This window comes from Leptonotus elevatus, chromosome 21 (genome assembly GCF_054856555.1).
Source record: "Leptonotus elevatus isolate MCC_2025b chromosome 21, RoL_Lele_1.0, whole genome shotgun sequence".
Lineage (NCBI taxonomy): Eukaryota > Metazoa > Chordata > Actinopteri > Syngnathiformes > Syngnathidae > Leptonotus > Leptonotus elevatus.
In genome coordinates, this window is record NC_141259.1 from 8,568,136 (window position 1) to 8,588,405 (window position 20,270).

Below are 20,270 nucleotides of genomic sequence, written 5' to 3' on the forward strand. Positions count from 1 at the left end.
AATATGATTTTTTCAATGCCAGATATCCCTTGAGCACCCCTAAAATGTTCTTCTCCTTTGACGACCATCTTACATATCATATATAACAAATACAATAATTGTTAAATCAGTCTTTTCAATTTTATGTAATTTAATTTTAAATGAATGTTTTATCACATGCATATTTTGAGTTTTAGTAGTTATCCTGTGTGTCTTTCAACATACAGTAAGTGTTTCTTTTTCTATTATATAGATAGCAAGTTAGTACTTGACCAGTTAGCATAGCTGCTAACACAGCTAACTTGTACTCTAGAAGAGAAGCTCTCAACTGTATTACAGTGAAATAGTGAATTAATATGTATATTTATGCCCTTCTTGTAATCGTTCAAACATTGTTTTATCACAGATGTATTTATTTTTGAGTAGGAGTCGTCTATAGTCTGAAGTTGTGTCTCTCAACATTGTAAATTACACGCAACCCTGTTACCAAAACCTTCTTAGCCACCCAGAGGCTACATGACTCAGCCGAAATTATATTAAGCTAACTGCTCTGATTTGGATGAATTCTCTCTTCTGTTTTATTATTATTATTTTAATTTAAATTAGAATTTTTATGAAGGCAAAAATAATATCAGTTTTTCTTTAGTTTTTATCATATAGCCAAGTATATTTCTTGACCAGTTAGCATAGCCGCTAATACAGCTAGAATGTACTCTTGAAGAGGAACTGTCAACTGTAAGAAGTGAATTAGGATTCAAATTAAATTTAACTGTATGTTATGTAAAGGATATCGTCAGCACATTTTTTTTAGATACAGTACATGTTTTTTTGCTGGCTGAGTATCTGTATGATGACAAATAATAAATGTCTCATCCAAAGTGTAGCGTTACTTTTTGATCAAATAATATGACAAACTGTTTTTGTTGAAAACTTGACAAAACAATCATAAATAAAAACTAAAATGACCAATTATTATTAGCTTACTCAATGCTATTCTATACATTGTTGCGGATAATATATGTTTGAAACACATTTAGATTGTGTGTGATAGTTTAATGGTGACTTTGTCACAGCATTATAAAACAGACTAATTATCCCTCCATTAAAAAGTGATGTAATTAGTTGGCCTAATTTAAACGTTCAAAGCCTGCCAAACATGTTGTTATGCTTAGTGGTAAACAAGCTACCGGCGCGCTTTGTGGTCGTAAAGTGCTTTGCAAACATGATCATCAATTAATTAAACATCATTTACAAAAAGGAAAGCTTCAGTCAATGCACGGCCAGATGGGCAGCAAGGCGAGAGCTGAGGAAAACAAGCAGAAGAGGAAGAAGAAAGCGCAGGAAGGAGATGTGTCACCGAGTGTGCGTGTGCGCGTGCGCGTGTGCAGCTGTGATAGCGTGACAACGGCAAGGCTACTTGAGTTGCGTGACTGCTGCTGCCAGAGTCTGTCGCCTCTATTTTACTGCGAGACTACGCAGGTCTTCCCTGGTGTGTGTATGAACTCGCTATTCGATGTCAGCCTCTCTGCCAGTGATGTGATTGCCTCAGCGAGCAGCTTCTTCCACACTACGATGTGAGAGTCATGCTTTACATGAGGTCCCTCTCAATGAACATTTCCTCAATTAGCATCCCCAGTCATAGGTTTCAATGAGAAAAATGAACACAAATGTATAAGCAAAAATAACATTTACCTCTCTCACACACACAAAAATCTCACACTCACCTAAACGACAACAAAGATTTCTCATGCAACTAAAAATCTCACACAGACCAAATAACCTGTCTCTCTCACACAAAAGAAATTATTGCATTCATTAAAAACTCTCTCACACAACACGCTGACCAATTACTCTCACACAAAAAAAACTCTCTCACACGCCGAAAAAAATCTCACACCTAAAAGATCTCTCACACTAACTCAAAACTGTTTCAAACAACAAAACTTTCTCACAGACAAAAAATCTCACAGCCCAAAAAAAGCTGTCTCTCTCACACGCCAAATAAATCATTCCAGTCATTAAAAACTCTCACATAACACGCTGACCAATTGCTCACTCTTTCTCTCCCTCTAGCTCACACTCCTACACACCAACAAGTCCTATTTTTAACTCTTACAAAACCACTCATACTTAACCCCCAAAAAATCTCTGACAATAAAAACTCTCTCACTCCCAAAAAACTCACAACACACACAACCACAAACTTCACACTGACCAAAAACATACACACACCCCAAAAGTTGATCACTGACACCCCAAACTCACACTTGCAATGAAAAACTCTCACACACTACCACAAACCTCACTTTCACCAAAAAGTCACCCCCCCAAAAAGTCATATACCAAAAAAGTAACAAAAAAATCTCAGCCAAATATACCACAAAAACTCTCGAAAAAAAAATCACACATTCACAACCAGAAACCTCACACTGACCAAATAAACCTATATACACACAAACAACTCTCACTCCATAAAACCTGACACCCAAAAATATCTCACACACAATGAAAAACTCTCACCCGCAGCTCAAACTCACCAATAAGTCCCCCCCCCCCGGAAAAAGTAAATCGTATCAATCTCTCACACCTTACAATCACTCTCTCTGTCCAAAAACTCACACATACACAACCACAAACCTCACACAAACCTAGTAAACTTACATTCACACAAAAAACTCACTCAACCCCTGACAACACCCAAAATGTTCTCACATTAAAAAAAAAAACCCTCACATATACACAACCACAAACCTCATACTCCCGAAATAAACTTACATACACCTAAAAAAAAACATACTGTTTACTGTTACAATGTAAACATGTAAAATGACATAACTTCTCCTTTACTGGAGAACATTTGGAAAAAGTATATACAATTGAATATTTGGATTCCCTATCAATACTGTTCTTCTGGTATTAGTGTGTTTTCTCTCGTCACATTGCATAAGCGAGGCGCGTAAGAAATGGAAACAAGCACCTGCTGCTTGGCTTGTCTGCAACATATCTTCAATTTGCGGCGCCGCCGCCGGCTCCCATAACTGCCCTTGGGAGACTAAAAGCTTTGACTCGAAAATCTTTATAAGGCCTTCGCACGCAGAGCCCAAATTTAGATGCGCTGCGCTGGATTTGGAGGCAAGAGGGGCCAACGAGGAGAGGCAACAGAGTCTCGTCCCATTTGATTTTGCCAGATGAAGACGGCGTGGGTGGGTCCGGGATTAAAATAGAGAGCTTCTGCCAGTTGGGAACACACACATTCGTCACGGTCAGAGTGCAGTTGGCCAGTGTCGTTCAGATGAAAAGTACTGGAATGGACACATGGTGCGATTGGTGCTAATTGTTAGCAGTGATATTCTTGCCATGTTTTGATAGCAATTAGCCCTTTCATCAAGCCACTACACGCCAGCCACTTCATTAGGTACACCTTCACGTGTACATTCTGGTATGTATTTATGATATTTTGGTCATTTTTAGCTACAAGAATTTGGAAATGATACAGGACTATTATATATATTGATATATATTTTAGGCCGATGCCGATTACCAATTACTTTCTAAAATATATATATAATGCTTAAAATAGCACCCCCCCCCAATTCAATTTATACGCAGATTTTCATTCATTGTGTGGCGCAACACATTTAATTAATGAACTTATAACGACATTAATCGTTCGTTCTCATATGTGTGTTTGTAGTAATAATATTTTATTTTACTCTGCTTTATAGTTTTTAGACAAACTGTGACGCTAGGTTGTGTAAAATAATAATAATAATAATAATAATAATAATAATTGATTAATTTATATAGCACCTTTTAAGCAATGCAGCACAAAGTTCTTTACAAACTAGACAAAGTGGGAATGCTTGAAAAGTTGAATGCTAAGATTTGAATTAGAGCTGTCAAACTATTACATTTTTAATCAGATTAATCAGAATTTTGATGAATCACGATTAATCGCTTAATTGAAAAGGCTTTTTTAATCAAACATTTTTGCCTAATTATGAGTTGATTTTTTCCGACATTTAATGTTATGAGGACGTCTTCAAAAACATTTTCTGAATTCTGTGATGAATCTGCGTTAATACAGGATAAATGCGATCATTTTTTTGTCATTAATTAATTAGTTAACGCTTGAACTTTGACAGCACTAATTTGAATACATGTGCCTGAATGAAGTTAATTGACAGATAAATGATGTGAAAATTACACATTTTTTATTGTAGTTAAATGGCAAATGAATAAAAGAAAACTTGAACTGCAATCTGTCTAAGGTGGGATTTAATTATTTCAGAGAAATTATAATCAATTTCCTGATATGATAGTCAATTGATATCGAACCATCGAATGTACTAAAATGATTTTATTGACAATTGAGTGTCCAATATACTTGAATAAAAGCACACTGCAATAAATGGCTGTAATTCCTCAATGGCAGAGATGGAAGAGTGGAGTCAGCAATTTTAGGACTTACTTAGCAACTTGACAAATCAACACTAGCTTTGTTTTTTGGTGGTCAATATGACTAATAGAAGATGAACTAATAGAGAGCACGTTTACACAAATTCATGTAAAAGAAAAAAAGAAATAGCGCAACAGTGCAGTATAGTTTATATACGGAATAGGATTAGGGCCAGTGGAGAGAAAAAAAAAAGTTGTTAAGATTCTGACTTTATCCTCACAATTCTGATTTTAAAGTGAGAATTCTGACTTTATTCTGAGAATTTTAACTTTAAAGTGAGAATTCTCGCTTTATTCTCAGAATTCTGAAATTAAAGTCAGAATACTCACTTTAAAGTAACTTTAGATAATAAAGTCGGAATTCTCACTTTAAAGTCAGAACTCTGTGTCAGAATTCAGATTTTATTCTGAGAATTCTCACTTCAAAGTCAGAATGAGAATAAGGTGGGGATTTTGAGAATCAAATTAGAATTCTTCTGACTTTATTCTCAGAATTCTCACTTTATTCTTTACTTTAAGTTAATTCTAACTTTAAAGTCACTTTATTCTCAGAATTCTGAAAATTAAAGTCAGAATTCTCACTTTAAAGTAACTTTAGATAATAAAGTCGGAATTCTCACTTTAAAGTCAGAACTCTGTGTCAGAATTCAGATTTTATTCTGAGAATTCTCACTTCAAAGTCAGAATGAGAATAAAGTGGGGATTTTGAGAATCAAATTAGAATTCTTCTGACTTTATTCTCAGAATTCTCACTTTATTCTTTACTTTAAGTTAATTCTAACTTTAAAGTCACTTTATTCTCAGAATTCTGAAAATTAAAGTCAGAATTCTCACTTTAAAGTCAGAACTCTGTGTCAGAATTCTGACTTTATTCTGAGAATTTTCACTTCAAAGTCAGAATTTAGAATAAAGTCAGAATTCTCACTTTAATGGTCACTGTTTTTTATATGAACTTTTATAGGCGTAAAAAGACTTTTTGTGTTTTGATCTGTGAGAAGACATTTTATTATCACTCCAGTATATGTCGTGACTTAGGAAGATTGCATGACTTGTAAAAAACAAATTCTTCAGGACCTCACATACCTTGAAATGAAATCAAACCCGAACACGAATAGTGACACACGGGATCCCAACAGCGCAACAATTAATGCACAGTTTGCGCCGAGGCCCTCGTGCCGGTTCGAGTCACGCAACGGGAGGCGGCGCATCACTATGGTCAATCTAGTCTTTTGTTCGCCGTCCTATTGAGACAACCTAACGCGTTAACAGAAGCATCAGTGGCTCAGCTCGCCTCCGCGTTTGTGTGTGCGTGGGCGTTCATAGCTGTTGGGCTGTGAGATCGGTGTCATCATTAGGATATCGCACGTGAAACGGCCATCCGATGCATCGGCCGTGGCTTCGCCTTACGAATAGTTGCGTGCGGGTCGTGGACATATGGAGGTATGCGTGCAGATTTGAATTAATGATGAGCTACGTAAATATATGCATTATTCTGATTTGGAAGGTCAAGTGATGAAAAGACATCTTGGATCTGCGCTGATTAGTGTTGGCAGGCTGGGTGTTGCCCTTTCACTTGTCTTTTGCTCATTTTCACACACACACACACACACAATCATACACGCACACACTTCGTCGGCAGCTCAAGCCGCCAAAATGTACGAGACCCCACCTCCTTCTTTAGCGTCTCATCCATAAGTCACGCAAGGCAGCAACCAGGCAAAAGAGGTCGGGGCAAAGGCCGGAGGTCACACACGCATGCAAACACACACACGCACGCACGAGAGGCTCCCTCAATTTACTCGTACTTGCACACATTCAGTCGTTTGACCACATAGCAGAAAGAATATATATGCAGTACATGCTCTGTTTGTACAGTATCTCACAAAAGTGAGCACACCCCCCACATTTCTGGCAGTGTTGTAAAAATAATGGTGGCCACACCAAATATTGACATTTTAGGCATTTTCCTGTAGGGGTTTACTCACTTTTGTTAGGAATTGGTAGAAAAAAAGTAAAGAAAAGAAAATGGCTGCATTTTGAGTTATTTTAAGGGACAATATTTTTTGTTAGATATATTATATCTATCAATATATATCAATATATTTTGACAGATTTTGGCATTTTTATATGGTTTAGTTGAACATTCTAGTGTTAAATTATAGTGTTGCACTAGGCAGTGTTATATTATAGTGTTTAAATATGCAGTATTCAACTTTAGTTGAAATAGGCAGTGTTAAATTCTAGTGATGAAATAGTCAGTGTTAAATTATGCAGTGTTAAATTCCAGTGTTGAAATAGGCAGTGTTAAATTCTAGTGATGAAATAGTCAGTGTTAAATTCCAGTGTTGAAATATCCTGTGTTAAAAAATAGGCAGTGTTTAATTCCAGTGTTGAAATATGCAGTGTTAAATTCTAGTGTTGAAATAGTCTGTGTTAATTCCAGTGTTGAAATATGCAGTGTTAAAATAGGCTGTGTTAAATTCCAGTGTTGAAATTATGGCAATGTTAAATTCTAGTGTTGAAATAGGCAGTGTTAAATACTATATATAATTTCGTGCTGCAAATGTCAAAGCTTTAAAGCTTTAACTACACTTCAGTAATATATTTAAAATTGTAAAATTTATTCTGGTCCAATTTATGATATACAGATCTATTCAATGTGAAATGATCTCCGACATAGCTTCTTACCTCCAAGAGGAGGCCGCTTTCATTGGCACCCGTGCACATCGGGGCGCTCTCTTTCCTGCCGGGTTCAGGGTTAGAGGATGCGGCGTTGATGTGTTTCCTGGGCGCCTTGTCTTGATTTGCTATGAGAAAGAACCAAAAGAAAACATGAACTTGTGTTTTGCAAGATACTTTGGGGGGAGTGGATTTAATTCTGACTATATAATAAAGGAAACCTCATATCTGTTACAATGACGCCAACGATTTTGTTTTCCATTTCTGCTAACTTTGAGTGACAATTGTCCAATATCCTCTCAAAGTCAGACAGACAGCACATATGGAATACATATGAAGAGTTATGAGATAAAAGTCTTTCTTTGCTGTGCTAATGCCAGGTATTAGGCCCCAGTGAGCCTCTCATCTAACAAGACATAATAGTGGAGGATTTTGTCGGATTTCTCTCACATGATACGTCAACATGAACGTGCAACCCTTCCAGACCCAGAAATGTGGCATGCCACTAATTGGTCTGCATTTTTTAATTAAATGAAGTAACACATTGTTTTATTAAGATGCCCCTGTGTCTTGAAAGTGGGCCCTTGTGTCAGGACCCCAAGGGCTTAATTGATTTATTTTTTCAAATTTTGTTCTAATGTTTTAAGACGTCTACTATTTAACGCAACATAAAATGATTTTCCAATATAACAACCGCTGTGCCCTCTTCTGCGCTACCTATCAGCGAGTGTGCAATTAGCCCGCGGAGGGGTGGCGTGCAGGACGGTCACATGTGCATCGGTGACGTGTGTGTTGCGTGTTCGATACATGTTTGCGTGTTTCTCTTATGGGCGTGCTGTCAGGGGGCATGTGGCTCACTCTAAGAGATCAGCCCTTTGCTCCGTCACTCATTGTAGCAGGCACAGATTAGTCACGCAACACAACACAACATACACACACACACGCACACACCGAGGGCTCATTATTAAAAAAATATATATAAATGTATGTAGTTTCCTGCGCTTTACATAGCATCCACCCTACTCAAAACCCGCATTATGCCCCGTTACCATCTTCTCCTGTCCTTAGCCTTCCATACATCCCAAATTCAAAATATCACTGCAGATAATTAATTAACCAATTCATTAATCATTATCATAATTTAAGATTTAAAAAAAACATATGAAAAGGTACTGGGTTTTACACAGGAAAAAATTAGGGCCAGTGAAGAGGGGGGGGGGGGGGTAAAGGTTGGCAGGATTCTGACTTTATTCTCAGCATTCTGACTTTTTAAATCAGACTTTAAAGTGAAAATTCTCACTTTATTCTCAGAATTCTGACTTTTTGACTTCCTCCCACAATTCACAGCTCTGCGTCATAAAGTCAGAATTCTCACATTAAAGTCAGAATTCTGAGATTAAAGTTAGAATTCTCACTTTAAAGTCAGAATTCTGTGATTAAAGTCAGAATTCTCACTTTAAAGTCAGAATTCTGCCAACCCTTTTTTTCGCTCTTTACTGGCCCTAATTCTCTTCCGTAGTTTTACAATAATTCATTTTTAAGTATTTTAATAAATGCCCTACTCTGTAAGACATCTGTTTATTAGCTATTTATTCCGAGTTTAACATCATTATTAACCTATTTATTTATGTTATTATTCACAAACCTGCAATAACTGTACTCTGACTGTAAAGTGGCACTCATACATGAATGGTTTATTTACTCTCGTTACGACGGGTTTATTACAATGTAATTGCACTAATTGCTGGTGAGCGAATTGCCCGGCAGCCTCATTAACTCATAATTGCCAGCTAATAAAGTATTTTGTCACCACCTCGTAAGAGGCGCAAACATGTACAAACAAACACAGTCAGACACACACACACAATTCTCCTCAACCCTCAACATCATCCAACTAGTGGAAATCATTGCACGGGGAAATGAACCAATTAAAGATCTTTATTTTCCTCCGTCAACGCCTTGTGTGTTTTTGTTTTCCCTCTTACGGCAGCTTTTGGAGAGGATGCGGCGTCAGGAAAGACAAACATGCGGGATGATTAATTATCGGCACAGCCACTTCCTCTGCCAACAATGCGGCCTTCATCCATCGCTACTCGTGTCTTGAGGTTTGCTTTTCTTGCCTCCATTTTCCCCCCCGCTCTGGACCGAGAAGGAAAACAGAGTGTGTAATGGTCGAAGCGTTTATGTGTGAGGAAAGAGTGAAAAAAAAAAAAGTGACAAGCAGCGGGATGTTGCTGCTGCCAAGGGGCGAGGCCGAACGCGTCCAGTTTCTTTTAACTTTGCCAGATCTGTCTTTCCACTTCCACTTGTGAATACACTAAAAATTAGGACCACCTGCCAAATATTAAGATGTCTCAATTTAGCAAACGCTTCAGCTCGCCCAGGACTTCAAAAACAGTCATTTGAAAGAGAATTACCAGCTAAACTAAACACATGTTAATTAGCCACCTGTTGGTAGGAAAAGGAAAAGGGATGGGAGCTGATATTGTGAAATGATTTGACTTGACCACACACACACACGAGGAAGGGGGCGATATTGTATATTTGATTTTCGAGGCTGCTTCCTACCAGTTTCAGCTCATTTCTCAAACAAAAATCAACCAATCAAAAAAAAAAAGTTATTTTTTTCTTCAAGGGGATTTTATTTGACAAACAAATGAACATGATAGCTCGTCCCTAAAATCCCCGTTCCGTCATCGAGGGTGCGTTCACAAATATTCTTCGCTATTCTGACTATGGGCAATGTTCACATAATAATGTGACCGCTTAATAACTACATTCAAGTTTTTCTTTATAGTTTAAAGTGGCTTATTTTAACCAGAATACAGCGCCGCATTATAGCGAAAGGTGCAATCCTGGTGGGTTAATGTGCCTTTTGTCCAGAGTTGGCAAATCCAAGTCCAGAAAGTAAAAACCCTGCCACAGTTTGGCTTTAGCCACAGGTGCTAGCTAGCAAACTCCCTAGCTAGCTCCCCGGAAGCTCATTTACCTGTTAGGGAGCTAGCTAGTTATCACAAGCAGAGGTGCTAGCTCAGGTGGCAAATCCAAATCCAGAAAGTAAAACCCCTACCAAAGTTTGGCTTTAGCCTCAGGTGCTAGCTAGCGAGCTCCTTAGCTAGCTCCCCGGGATCTCGTTTACCTGCTAGGGAGCTAGCTAGCTAGCACAAGGGGCTAAAACCAAATTGTGGCAGGGTTTTTACTTTCTGGGCCTGGATTTGCCACCTCTGCTTTTGTCGCAGTTAATCCTTGTTTAAATGGAAGACATGTTCATAAAAGTCATAAATTAGTATGTCCACCCAAAAATTGTCTTTACATTATAATATGTTCTATGCAGCCCTGCTAGTCTAAACACGGTATTCTGATTAATATTGTGTTTGCGAAATTATAATTAAGCAACAAAATCCAACAGTTTTTATCCACTTCATGGGGCGGCCATTTTGCTCCTTGCTATCGACTGAAGATGACATCGCAGTTGCTCAGGAGTCAGATAATGAGTCCACCAATCATGGCTCAACTTGTGAATGTCACATGACCTAAACAGCTGAGCCGTGATTGGTCGACTGGCTACCTGAGCCTTTGATGTCATATTCAGTCGTCAGCAAGATGCAAAATGGCCGCCCCGTGAGATGGATTTACACTAATGGCGGCGCATATGACATAAACTTCCTTTTAAGCTTTAATTGAAACTAAAATTGACGTTTCAATCAATCATTCGACAAAAAAAAAAAAACCTCTCTAATGGTCCAAACTCTTCTAAAATGGTGTCACTGGCATGCAACTGTGGAGCTAACGGGGATAAAACATACAAAAAAATGTCTTGCGAAATGATGAAAAACGCACTGATGAATAATTCAACGTGACGTTTGTACATTAAAGGGCTGGCATGACATTACGATGAGAAGTTGTTGTCGCATTCCTCGCTCGGACTTGTGGCGCCAATGTTTTAGAAGTAGCGAGTACGAAGGGAGGCACGCATCACATGTCGCTAATACTACAGGTCCGCTCTTCGGGGTTCATGCAGCTCTCTGGAGTGATGTGCAGTGAGGAGCGAAGAAGAAGTGTTCATACATGGCTGCTCAGAGACACAACACCAGCTGCTGCACGCTTTTAACCTTGACCTTTCCGTTATGCGTACGAGCCACAACAAGCTAACAGGTACCGTTAGCTTTGAAACCAAAATAAATAAGACACACTTGAGAGTGCGTCAGCGTGCTGCGAAAAAATGATGCCGTTTCTATTAATTGGTCTAAAAATATTTTGGGGGGGATTTATTACAAATAATATATCGTTGTTTATTTGCCTATGCTAGCGATAGATAGATTCCACAATTCCATGTTCTTCCAATGGATGGCAGAAGGTACAATTAACCTGTGTACCCACCTGTTGCTATTCATATAACACAATAATGGATTTGTGTTTACCTAAAATATTATTCAAGTGTGCGAGTAAATTGAGATGAGATCATTATTATTTCAGGACAGTGCAATTTGTGGGCATAGTGAAAATATTAATTATTGACCCCCCCCTAAAATGGTTTCAAATTATCTGCAGATGGCGCAAGAGTGGTAGCAAAGCACTACATGTGTATGAAGGAAGCACTTCAACATAGTTCCCTGACACCAAGAGACCACAATATGGTGCCAAAGCACTATGTTTGTCAAAATAAAGCACCTCAACTCATTTCAACATAGTTTCTCGCTGCCAAGTTGCCAGAAGCTGATGCCAAATCACTACATTTGTCTAAATGAAGCTCCACAAATCACTCCAAAATTGTCAAAATGAAACCAAAGCACTATTTTGGTCCTAAACGAAGCACCTCAACTCACTTCAACATAATTCCCTGACACCAAGATACCACAAGATGGTGCCAAATCACACATTTTGTCAAATTGAAAACATCAACTCCCTTTAACATTGCACTAAGATGGTGCCAAAGCACTATTTTTGCTTAAATGAGGCTCCTCAGCTCACTTCAAACCAGTTTCTTGGCACCAAGATGCCACAAGCTTGCACCAAATCACTACATTTATCAAAATGAAGCTCCACAATTCATTCCAAAATGTTTCCTTGGCAGCAAGATGCCACAAGATGGTGCCAGAACAATAATGATATTGTGAATACACCGCACGGGGGTTCACTGTATGAAAAATGGATGGGTGTACCTTATCAAGCTCCTCACCCTTGATTGTGTGGGGAATCTGCTTTGTTTTGTACAATATTGTCCTACTATTCGGTGCAAATGACTGCCGCCTTTTGCACAGCAGCGCACACGTCCGGCCTCTCTCTTCATTTCAGCAGCATGGTGCCATCTCTTGGCAGCTGATGCTCAGCTGTGTGCGCTTGGCTGGTAAAGAAGAGCCTTGAACATGCGAGCGCGCCGCAGCAGTCCCTCCCCTGGACGAGCCTTGCGTGAGGAGAAAAAACAGTGTGTGTGCGAGTGCATATGTGTGTGTTGGGCCCGAGTTGGCTGACAGCCACCTCCTTTGCTTAGTCCCGCCCCTTTCACTCTCTTGTGTGTGTGTGTGTGTGGAGGCAGGAAATCCACAACACAGAGAGAGAGAGAGAATTTGGTCGATCAAGGGCTGGCTGTCACGCGAGCGAGCCGTCTGTCAATCCCCCCCACTCCTTCCTCCTGACAGGGCGCTGGCGGGCGGCCAAGGCCTTGCGTGCAAGCCGGCGAGCCACATTAGCCCATAAAGAATTTCATAATAGCAACAGCTGTTAAATATTGATGACTGCTGGCAAGCGCTCAATGCTGCTCTGTAAAAAGGTTAAGCTTGCACTGTAATGGAAGCTAATACTTCATTATAGCGCAGCTCAAATGTCCGCATCTCGCCGCGTTCAAATCCCAGCCTGACTAGTTTGACGTTTTCTTGTTTGTGTCACGAGTGGTAGCGCAAATTTCTCTCAGAGAACTAAATAGAACTTTTTATTCCACCCCCCCCCCCCCCCTTCAACATTTCAACCTAAATATTAGTGACCTGATTCATACGAAGGAACTTAACCAAACTAAATGTAATTTATCTCGTCACAAGCAGGTGTTTGAAGTAATATAAACATAATAAGTGAATTAGTTACAAAAAAAAAGGGCAAATAGAGCTGCTGGAAAACTTTCAATTAAGTCCACAAAACAAAAAGAAAAGAATACAAAGAAACGCAAGCAATAAACTCAACACAAACAAAAACATGACTAGCTTAGCATGCTAACAACAGCAACAACAACTGCCAGACTGAACGAAAGCAGGGAACTAAATAACAACAAATTAACGAGCCACACCTGGACAGGGCGTGGCTGGAGGGAGTGGATTGGTTGACACAAGGCACAGGGCTGACAAGAACAGGTGGAGATGAAAACCAAACGAGCAGACAAGACATGAACAAGGCACAGAAGGGAATTAACGCTGCATTTGAGGAAGTTGGGAAGTCGGACTTTTCCACTTCATACCAGGAAGTATGCACGGGAACGCCCCCTTTGAACTTGGAAATCCCAGTTGCAAAGTCGGGGGGGGGGGAAAGGACCCCGATTTCACCGACCAGTTTAAATCTGAGACCGTGAATGGCAAAACTTAATTTACACGATTATAAACATATTTATCTTTTTTTATTTTTTATTATAACATTAGTTTTTCAAAATAAATAACTTTACAAAACCCAACGTGATTTCGACTGACTGTTGTTTGTTGTTTACATTCGCTTCAGATGCTTTGAGGTTGGATATTCCGGTTTCTCACCTTCCTCGAATGCAGCATAAATACAAACAAATTAACAAGCCACACCTGGGCAAGACGTAGCTGGAGGGAGCGGATTGGTTGACACAAGGCTGATAATAATCAACAAAACTTTAAAAAAGAAAAAAAGTCCACAAACCAGGACATATTTAACAACTTTTTCCAACCTCTCGAACAACTATAAAAATAAAAATAAAACAATCCACTGTGGAACGCAAAAGATCTTGTTTGTGTGTTTACATGACCAAAACGAAAGGGAAGTAATATTATGACAAAGCGAGTGGGATCTCCTAAAAATGGAAGTACACACGATTGTTTCAACTTCTCTTTTGTGGTCGGTGAGCAGACAAGTCACGCTGCTGTACAAGGAATAAAGCGGCTTTCATTCAGTAGCCACAATATTAGGTACACACGAACAACCAAATCAAATCTCGTACAGGAGCCCAATCTTAGATTATACAGTTCCACTGTCAGGAAAGTAGTAAAGATGACATTTAATGTGGTTGTATTTTGCATTTTACTCCCTCCATACACACACAGACACACTTAAGGTTTAGCAGTCAGCATGAAAGTCATCTAATTACATCTGAAATAGAGAGCATGACTTATGCCGCGCATGATTTATGCGAGCACGAAGTCCGTCCACCGTGAAAATTGGTCGTCGGATGAACTCACTGAAAGAGTATCGCGCGGGCAGAACCAGCTAAGGGTTTGTCAAAACACTGGTAAATTCAGCTTGTCAAGCTTTGGGGAAAATTAACCAGGCCAGCATGGTGCAATATTTATACGGGCAATTAAGAAAAGCAACCGAACGCGGCCGGACGGCGGCTTCAGGAGAATGCGTGGCGCCGCGAAACGTTGTACCGGCTGCATTGGAGCATGTGTTGCGTGACATGAGCCTGTTGTGCAGGAAAGCTTTTCGTTTTGACTATACCCAAATGAACGCAACGGCGTATTTCTAATTGGAGACAAGAAGACGCTCCGCTGTTTGCTTCCTTCCACCGGCAGTCCAACGTCCTACAACCCGGCCTCTCGGCCTGCGCGGTGGGGGTGAAGTGAGGATACAACCCCCCCTCCCCGATGAGTCATTTTGATCCCAGATATGGTTGCGCCCAGAGGAAAAATGACAATGCACATGCACACACACTTAGACGGCGATGTACACAGAGGATAGACGAAGGGAAACGCCATTGTTGGGATAGTATTTATGTCAAATTTCCTTCCTTGCGTTCAAATATATAACGGAACCTCGAGGTTGTGGTTCTGGAGCTTAAGGCCTGAAACTCAAGATAATGTTACGGGACAGACCATCAAATTAAATGCTTTTGTATGGTACCAATTAGGGCTGAAAAAAATGTATCAAAGGCTGCTATTTAAGAAAAAATGTATTGCGGTTATATATATATATGTATATTTTATTTATTTAGATATTATATATATATATATATTGCTAAAATATATTCATTGCTTACACAGTAAGCTGAAGTGCTAAAGCTGATTTACTGATTTATGTTTACGTCATGCTTGTTTGGTAAATTGTAGTGAAATCTAAAAAGACTAAAGAAGTTTTTTTTTAGTAAGGTTCAAGCAACTCTAATAAATGTAGATACACGAACTGTCTTTCATATTAATTAATGGTTTATTTGTCTTTATTTTAGCATTAGCTGTTATTTTAGCTTTAGTTAGCCAAGCCTACGAGACTCAAAATCTCTATGTATAATCGATTGTATATTATTTATTGCTTGTCTTTGTTTAAAAAATAAATAAATAACAGTACACGGGGAGTGGAAAAATAATTGTAATATTAAATCACAATCACAGTATTGAGGAAAAATAGTCGCAATTCGCAAGTTAAGTTTTGTAGATAGATAGATTTTTTTTTTTTTTGCTGATTCAGAATCTGCCCTTGTTTTTTTTTATATAGCACATCAGGTTTTAATTATAATCATAATGATATAATACGCCATATAGTAATATATTTCATAATATTTACGAATTAACGGTTAGCTTTAGCAACAGGTGGAATTGATTTCTGAAACGTCATAGGTGTAAATTACAACGCATGGTACATTTCGTAGCTTTTGTAGGTAAATTTTAATAATAATAATAATAATAATAATAATAATAATACATTTTATTCATAGGTGCCTCGGCACTCAACAGTTAAAAACATACAAATACAATGTTCAGAAAAACATAAGATAAAATAAGATAAGATCAAATACAATAAAAAAAAAATAAGAACAAATTATCCAGTTATGGTCAGAGTGAGTAGGCTTGTCTAAACAGATGAGTTTTGAGAAAATAAAAATCTTAAAAATCTAATTTGCTAGAAAAAAAAAAGTGGGGATATTTTTTTAAATCAACGTCAAAAATACATTTAGCCACCTATGATTAAAATGTGTTATTTTGCACAATAGTTCATCCCTAGTACCAATCTGCAAAAAAAAGTGAAGCACCTGTCTGGAAACATCTCGTCTGTTCATTGAGCTAAGTGACAGCTCCAGTAAAAACTTTGTCAATGGAAGTTGGTGTTGGTGAGCGAGGGCAGACTCCACATAGTCCCGTTTATTCGTGTTTGCATTGTACGGCTATAAATAGCATTCTCACAGAGTCCTGTTTTCATGTGAATGCTTGTGGTTTGTTGCTCTCTGAAGGAGTCCTGCGCTCAATAAATGCTGCATTCAGGAACCCCACCTGGCCACAATAAAGTTCCCGCTTCCTATTTCTTTACTAACACAATCGCTACTTTTACAAGCAATATGAGAGCTTTAAATCTCTTGAGTCTTTCTGCATGTTTGCTTGTTTTTGTGAATCTGGATCAAAAATAGCATACATTTGGAGTAAAAGAACATGATGTTTAAAAATAGGACAGCTTAGTTACTGCTAACCAGTCGGGTCCAATTTTGAAATCAAAAGTAAGTGATACAAAATAAAAGAGAAATGTATGATAAAAAAATCTGATAAATAATCAAATAGGTTACATTTTAAGTGCTTAAACATGAGTCCTTGTGTTTTAAGACCTCTCCTAGCAAGCAATTAGCACTCACTTGGTGGTCACAGTAAATAGCATTCAACAAGTTTTCATGAAAAAAAAAAAGAAGAAGAAGTTGAAGTTCACTAATGAACGCCATCCTATTGTAATCTGTTGAAAAGATTACAGTGTCATCTTGGCCCATGCAGGGAAATTATGGGCAGATGGTCCCTTGGGCAGAATCCATATGGGGAGTGGAAACGTTAGCAGGCAATGCTATGGAAGCGCTAGCTGCGCTACTGTACATTTTACAACGTCTGTTTGTAGCATTTTGGCTAGCAAACCGTACTAGTATGCTCTTCGGCCTCACTCATCAGATAATTCAGTACACTACTACCGCAGAACGATTACACTAGTGACATTTTTTCCGCAAACTGTGTAAGACTAGCGCAAGGACCTTAAACTAGCACACAAACGCGCACACACAGGGTGAGCCTTGCCAATGTGTAATTAAATGGGTGCGAGGTGGTTAATGCGTCAGGGGATCAAGTGATCGCCGGTGATGCTGATCATGCTTTATGTATGAATGCCATTAACTTGTCAGTAGATGCTATCAGAGGTGTTGTGTATCCGCCGTACTGTTTGTGTGCAGAGTCAATCTGTGAAGCAGGTAATCTAGGGCAGCAGTGTGATGTTGTAAAAGGTCAAAGAGTTCGGCCATTTCTGACCCATCCCCCTCACAGCTCTGTCAACAGCATCCAAGTTAACCCCCCCACCCCCTTCCCCCAAATAACAAAAAATATATAACGAGATTTGATCAATAATTACTGTTTTATGTGGCTACTGTATGATATATTACACAGACTGTGCTTTTGACAGCTAAAGGCCATCGACCATATTTGGCATCGACCTGTCAGCTGCTCTTAAGCATCAAGCCGCTGACCTCCCGCGGCTCACACCAACAATATCACACAACAATTTGGCCTCTGAGAGAGCTAATTCATTAAGTGACACGCTAACCCAACAGTAATCTGATTATCCTTCTCCTAACACCTCATCACGTACACACAAGAGGAGCTCAGTAACGGAGCTGATATCAAAACGAATGTCTTATGTGATGTTGCTCGACAATCGAATATAGATGGCGTTTTTTTTTTTCCTCATTAAACTTTTAATGTGAATAGAAGTAGTAGAAACATTTGATTTTTCCAGTCCAGTGGTTCTCATACTTTTAACACCGAATAAAACAGACACGTTTTATTCTCAAAAATGTCATATTACAGAACTGTAAACGGCTGTAACGTTATATACAGTTTCAACATTAACATTGAGCTTAAACATAGGAATAAAAAAATAATTAAAAAAACTCAATAATTGTGTTAAAATGTATTGCACATACTGCTTAACAAACGGACAAACATTAAACACAAATGTTTTTCTTAAAGTTAACTAGCATTAAAATTTCGTATACCGCTAAAGCTAGCTAGCTAGCTAGCTATTAGCTAGTTAGCAACCTGCATTCCACACTTTTAGAATCATTGCTCTAATAAAATAGTGACTCAACATGAAAAAATACAAACACTATAATGAGATGTACAATAATATACAGCTGCAGTGATGACATTTTCAAAATAATAATTTAGTGCTTATTTATTTATTTAACGTACATACAGTAGTTTCAATGCTTTTGTTGGTTGTCATAATTATATTTCATTCTAATGATGCAACATCATGTCAACTCAGGGAAATAATTTTGGGCTAAAACAGTCATTTAGGTTGAAACTATTTTAACATGTTAATCATTGACATTTATGGCAACAATGTTAGCACAACACAGCAAGCAAGTTGTTTGCTCCAAAACAATTAGCAGTTGTTTTTTTTTACTTTTATCTGTAAATTGGGGGACAATACAAGAGGCAATAAGTTCTGTAAACTCTTCTTTTTTTTTTTATTGTGAAATGCATGAAAACAAATTTTCACAACCGCAAAAACTCGAAATATTTTGTTGACTTGCCCGACAAACTTTGCTGCCTTCAAAATGTGAACTTTTGCTTTTACTTTCAAGACTTGTTTCATTGTTTTTGTGCGTTGTTATGATTACATTTCATTCAAATGAGGTTTGCAGGTTTGTCAACATCGTGACTGTCCACTTGACATTCTCCCATCTGCGCCCCCTTGCATGTCATCTCAACGATCTAATCCCGGACCCGTTTTGTACTAACAGTCCGATCACTACATTTGGCACAGGGAGGAAGAACATCCACCGCTTGTTCTACCAACCCATCAGTGTGTATGTAAATGTGTGTAAATGTGTTTGTGTTGAAGGATATTGGGGGGGGGGGGAGGTTGATGGGAAGTGATCGTAGGATCACGCGAGCATGCTAAAAGAGGCAAAGTCAGCGGAGTCACGCATGGTGAGGCTTTGCTGTACCGGAGATGCCACTTCACTTCCTGGCATCTGTTGTTAGCGTGTTGCGGACAACATACAGTGCGCATACAGTACATGCACATTTGTGTGCGCTACGTTTGAGAGCAAACCAACCCATGCATTTTGTAAACATCGAAGTGTCTGCCAAAAAGTCTGCCGATGTGAGGAGATAACTTTCAAATATGCGTATGTGTGTTTTATGAGCATATGGCTATTATTACTTGTGTTTCGCTTTAAGGTCAGGGAGGTTCTTTTTCTTTAGCCTCGCGCGTGACTAGAAATCAGCGTGCTGATATTTGTCGACGGTACCACGGAATAAAAAAATTGCAATAGGCGTCTTTGCCCGACGTGTGGCCGTACCCGGGCTGTTTACACGTGAACCAAAAGCTCGTCATTTCAAATGATTAGAAAGCCTCGACTCGGTCGCTGTGTGCTTGCGAAGGAGCTTTGCCGAGCTAACAATGACCCAGATGACGACATTGCGTGTCGCGCAGCATTTAGGGATGGATTTAGGAATTGATTAAAGTCTCATCAACTGATGAGTGGGTTTGTTTACATTTGACGTGTAAAATATATATGAGCTTGCTCTCACACGAAAAACGTATCATTTATATTGCGTCTTTTTCTTACTGGTGAACAACCTTACGTTTGATTTGAGTCGTGTGAAACATGTTGAATGTGCCTTGTTCTTCTGATTGATAGTCATCTTCTTACGTTGTTCTGCTATTAACACTTGCAGTGTTAAGATATTTTTTAAACTCATTTTTCCCCAAAACGTATAAACACATTCTATTTAAATATTGCCATGGTCCCAAAAATGTATTTATACGTTTTTTATGCTAGAGCAAGAAGAGGTCGCGAAGGGGGTTGCTTCAGTGAAAATGGCTGGGAGTGAATGAGTTAATGACTTCATACCAACTGCATACACTGTAAGTGTGGTCTCGCAGACAGCAAAGCATGCTAATGAATAAGAAGTTAGGAACGCATCATGATATCATTCGAGAAAATGTCATGTAAAAAAACA

General features: G+C 38.7%; 1 protein-coding gene across 2 annotated transcripts in view; it reads right to left on the reverse strand.

The window, feature by feature from the left end:
* Positions 1–20,270, reverse strand: part of ahrra (aryl-hydrocarbon receptor repressor a) — a 71,490-nt gene that overhangs the window by 10,925 nt on the left and 40,295 nt on the right. For both annotated transcript variants that reach the window (XM_086065779.1, XM_086065778.1), the window contains exon 4: positions 7,126–7,244. In XM_086065779.1, the coding sequence (XP_085921905.1) occupies positions 7,126–7,244 (119 nt within the window). The remainder of the gene's footprint in view (positions 1–7,125; positions 7,245–20,270) is intronic.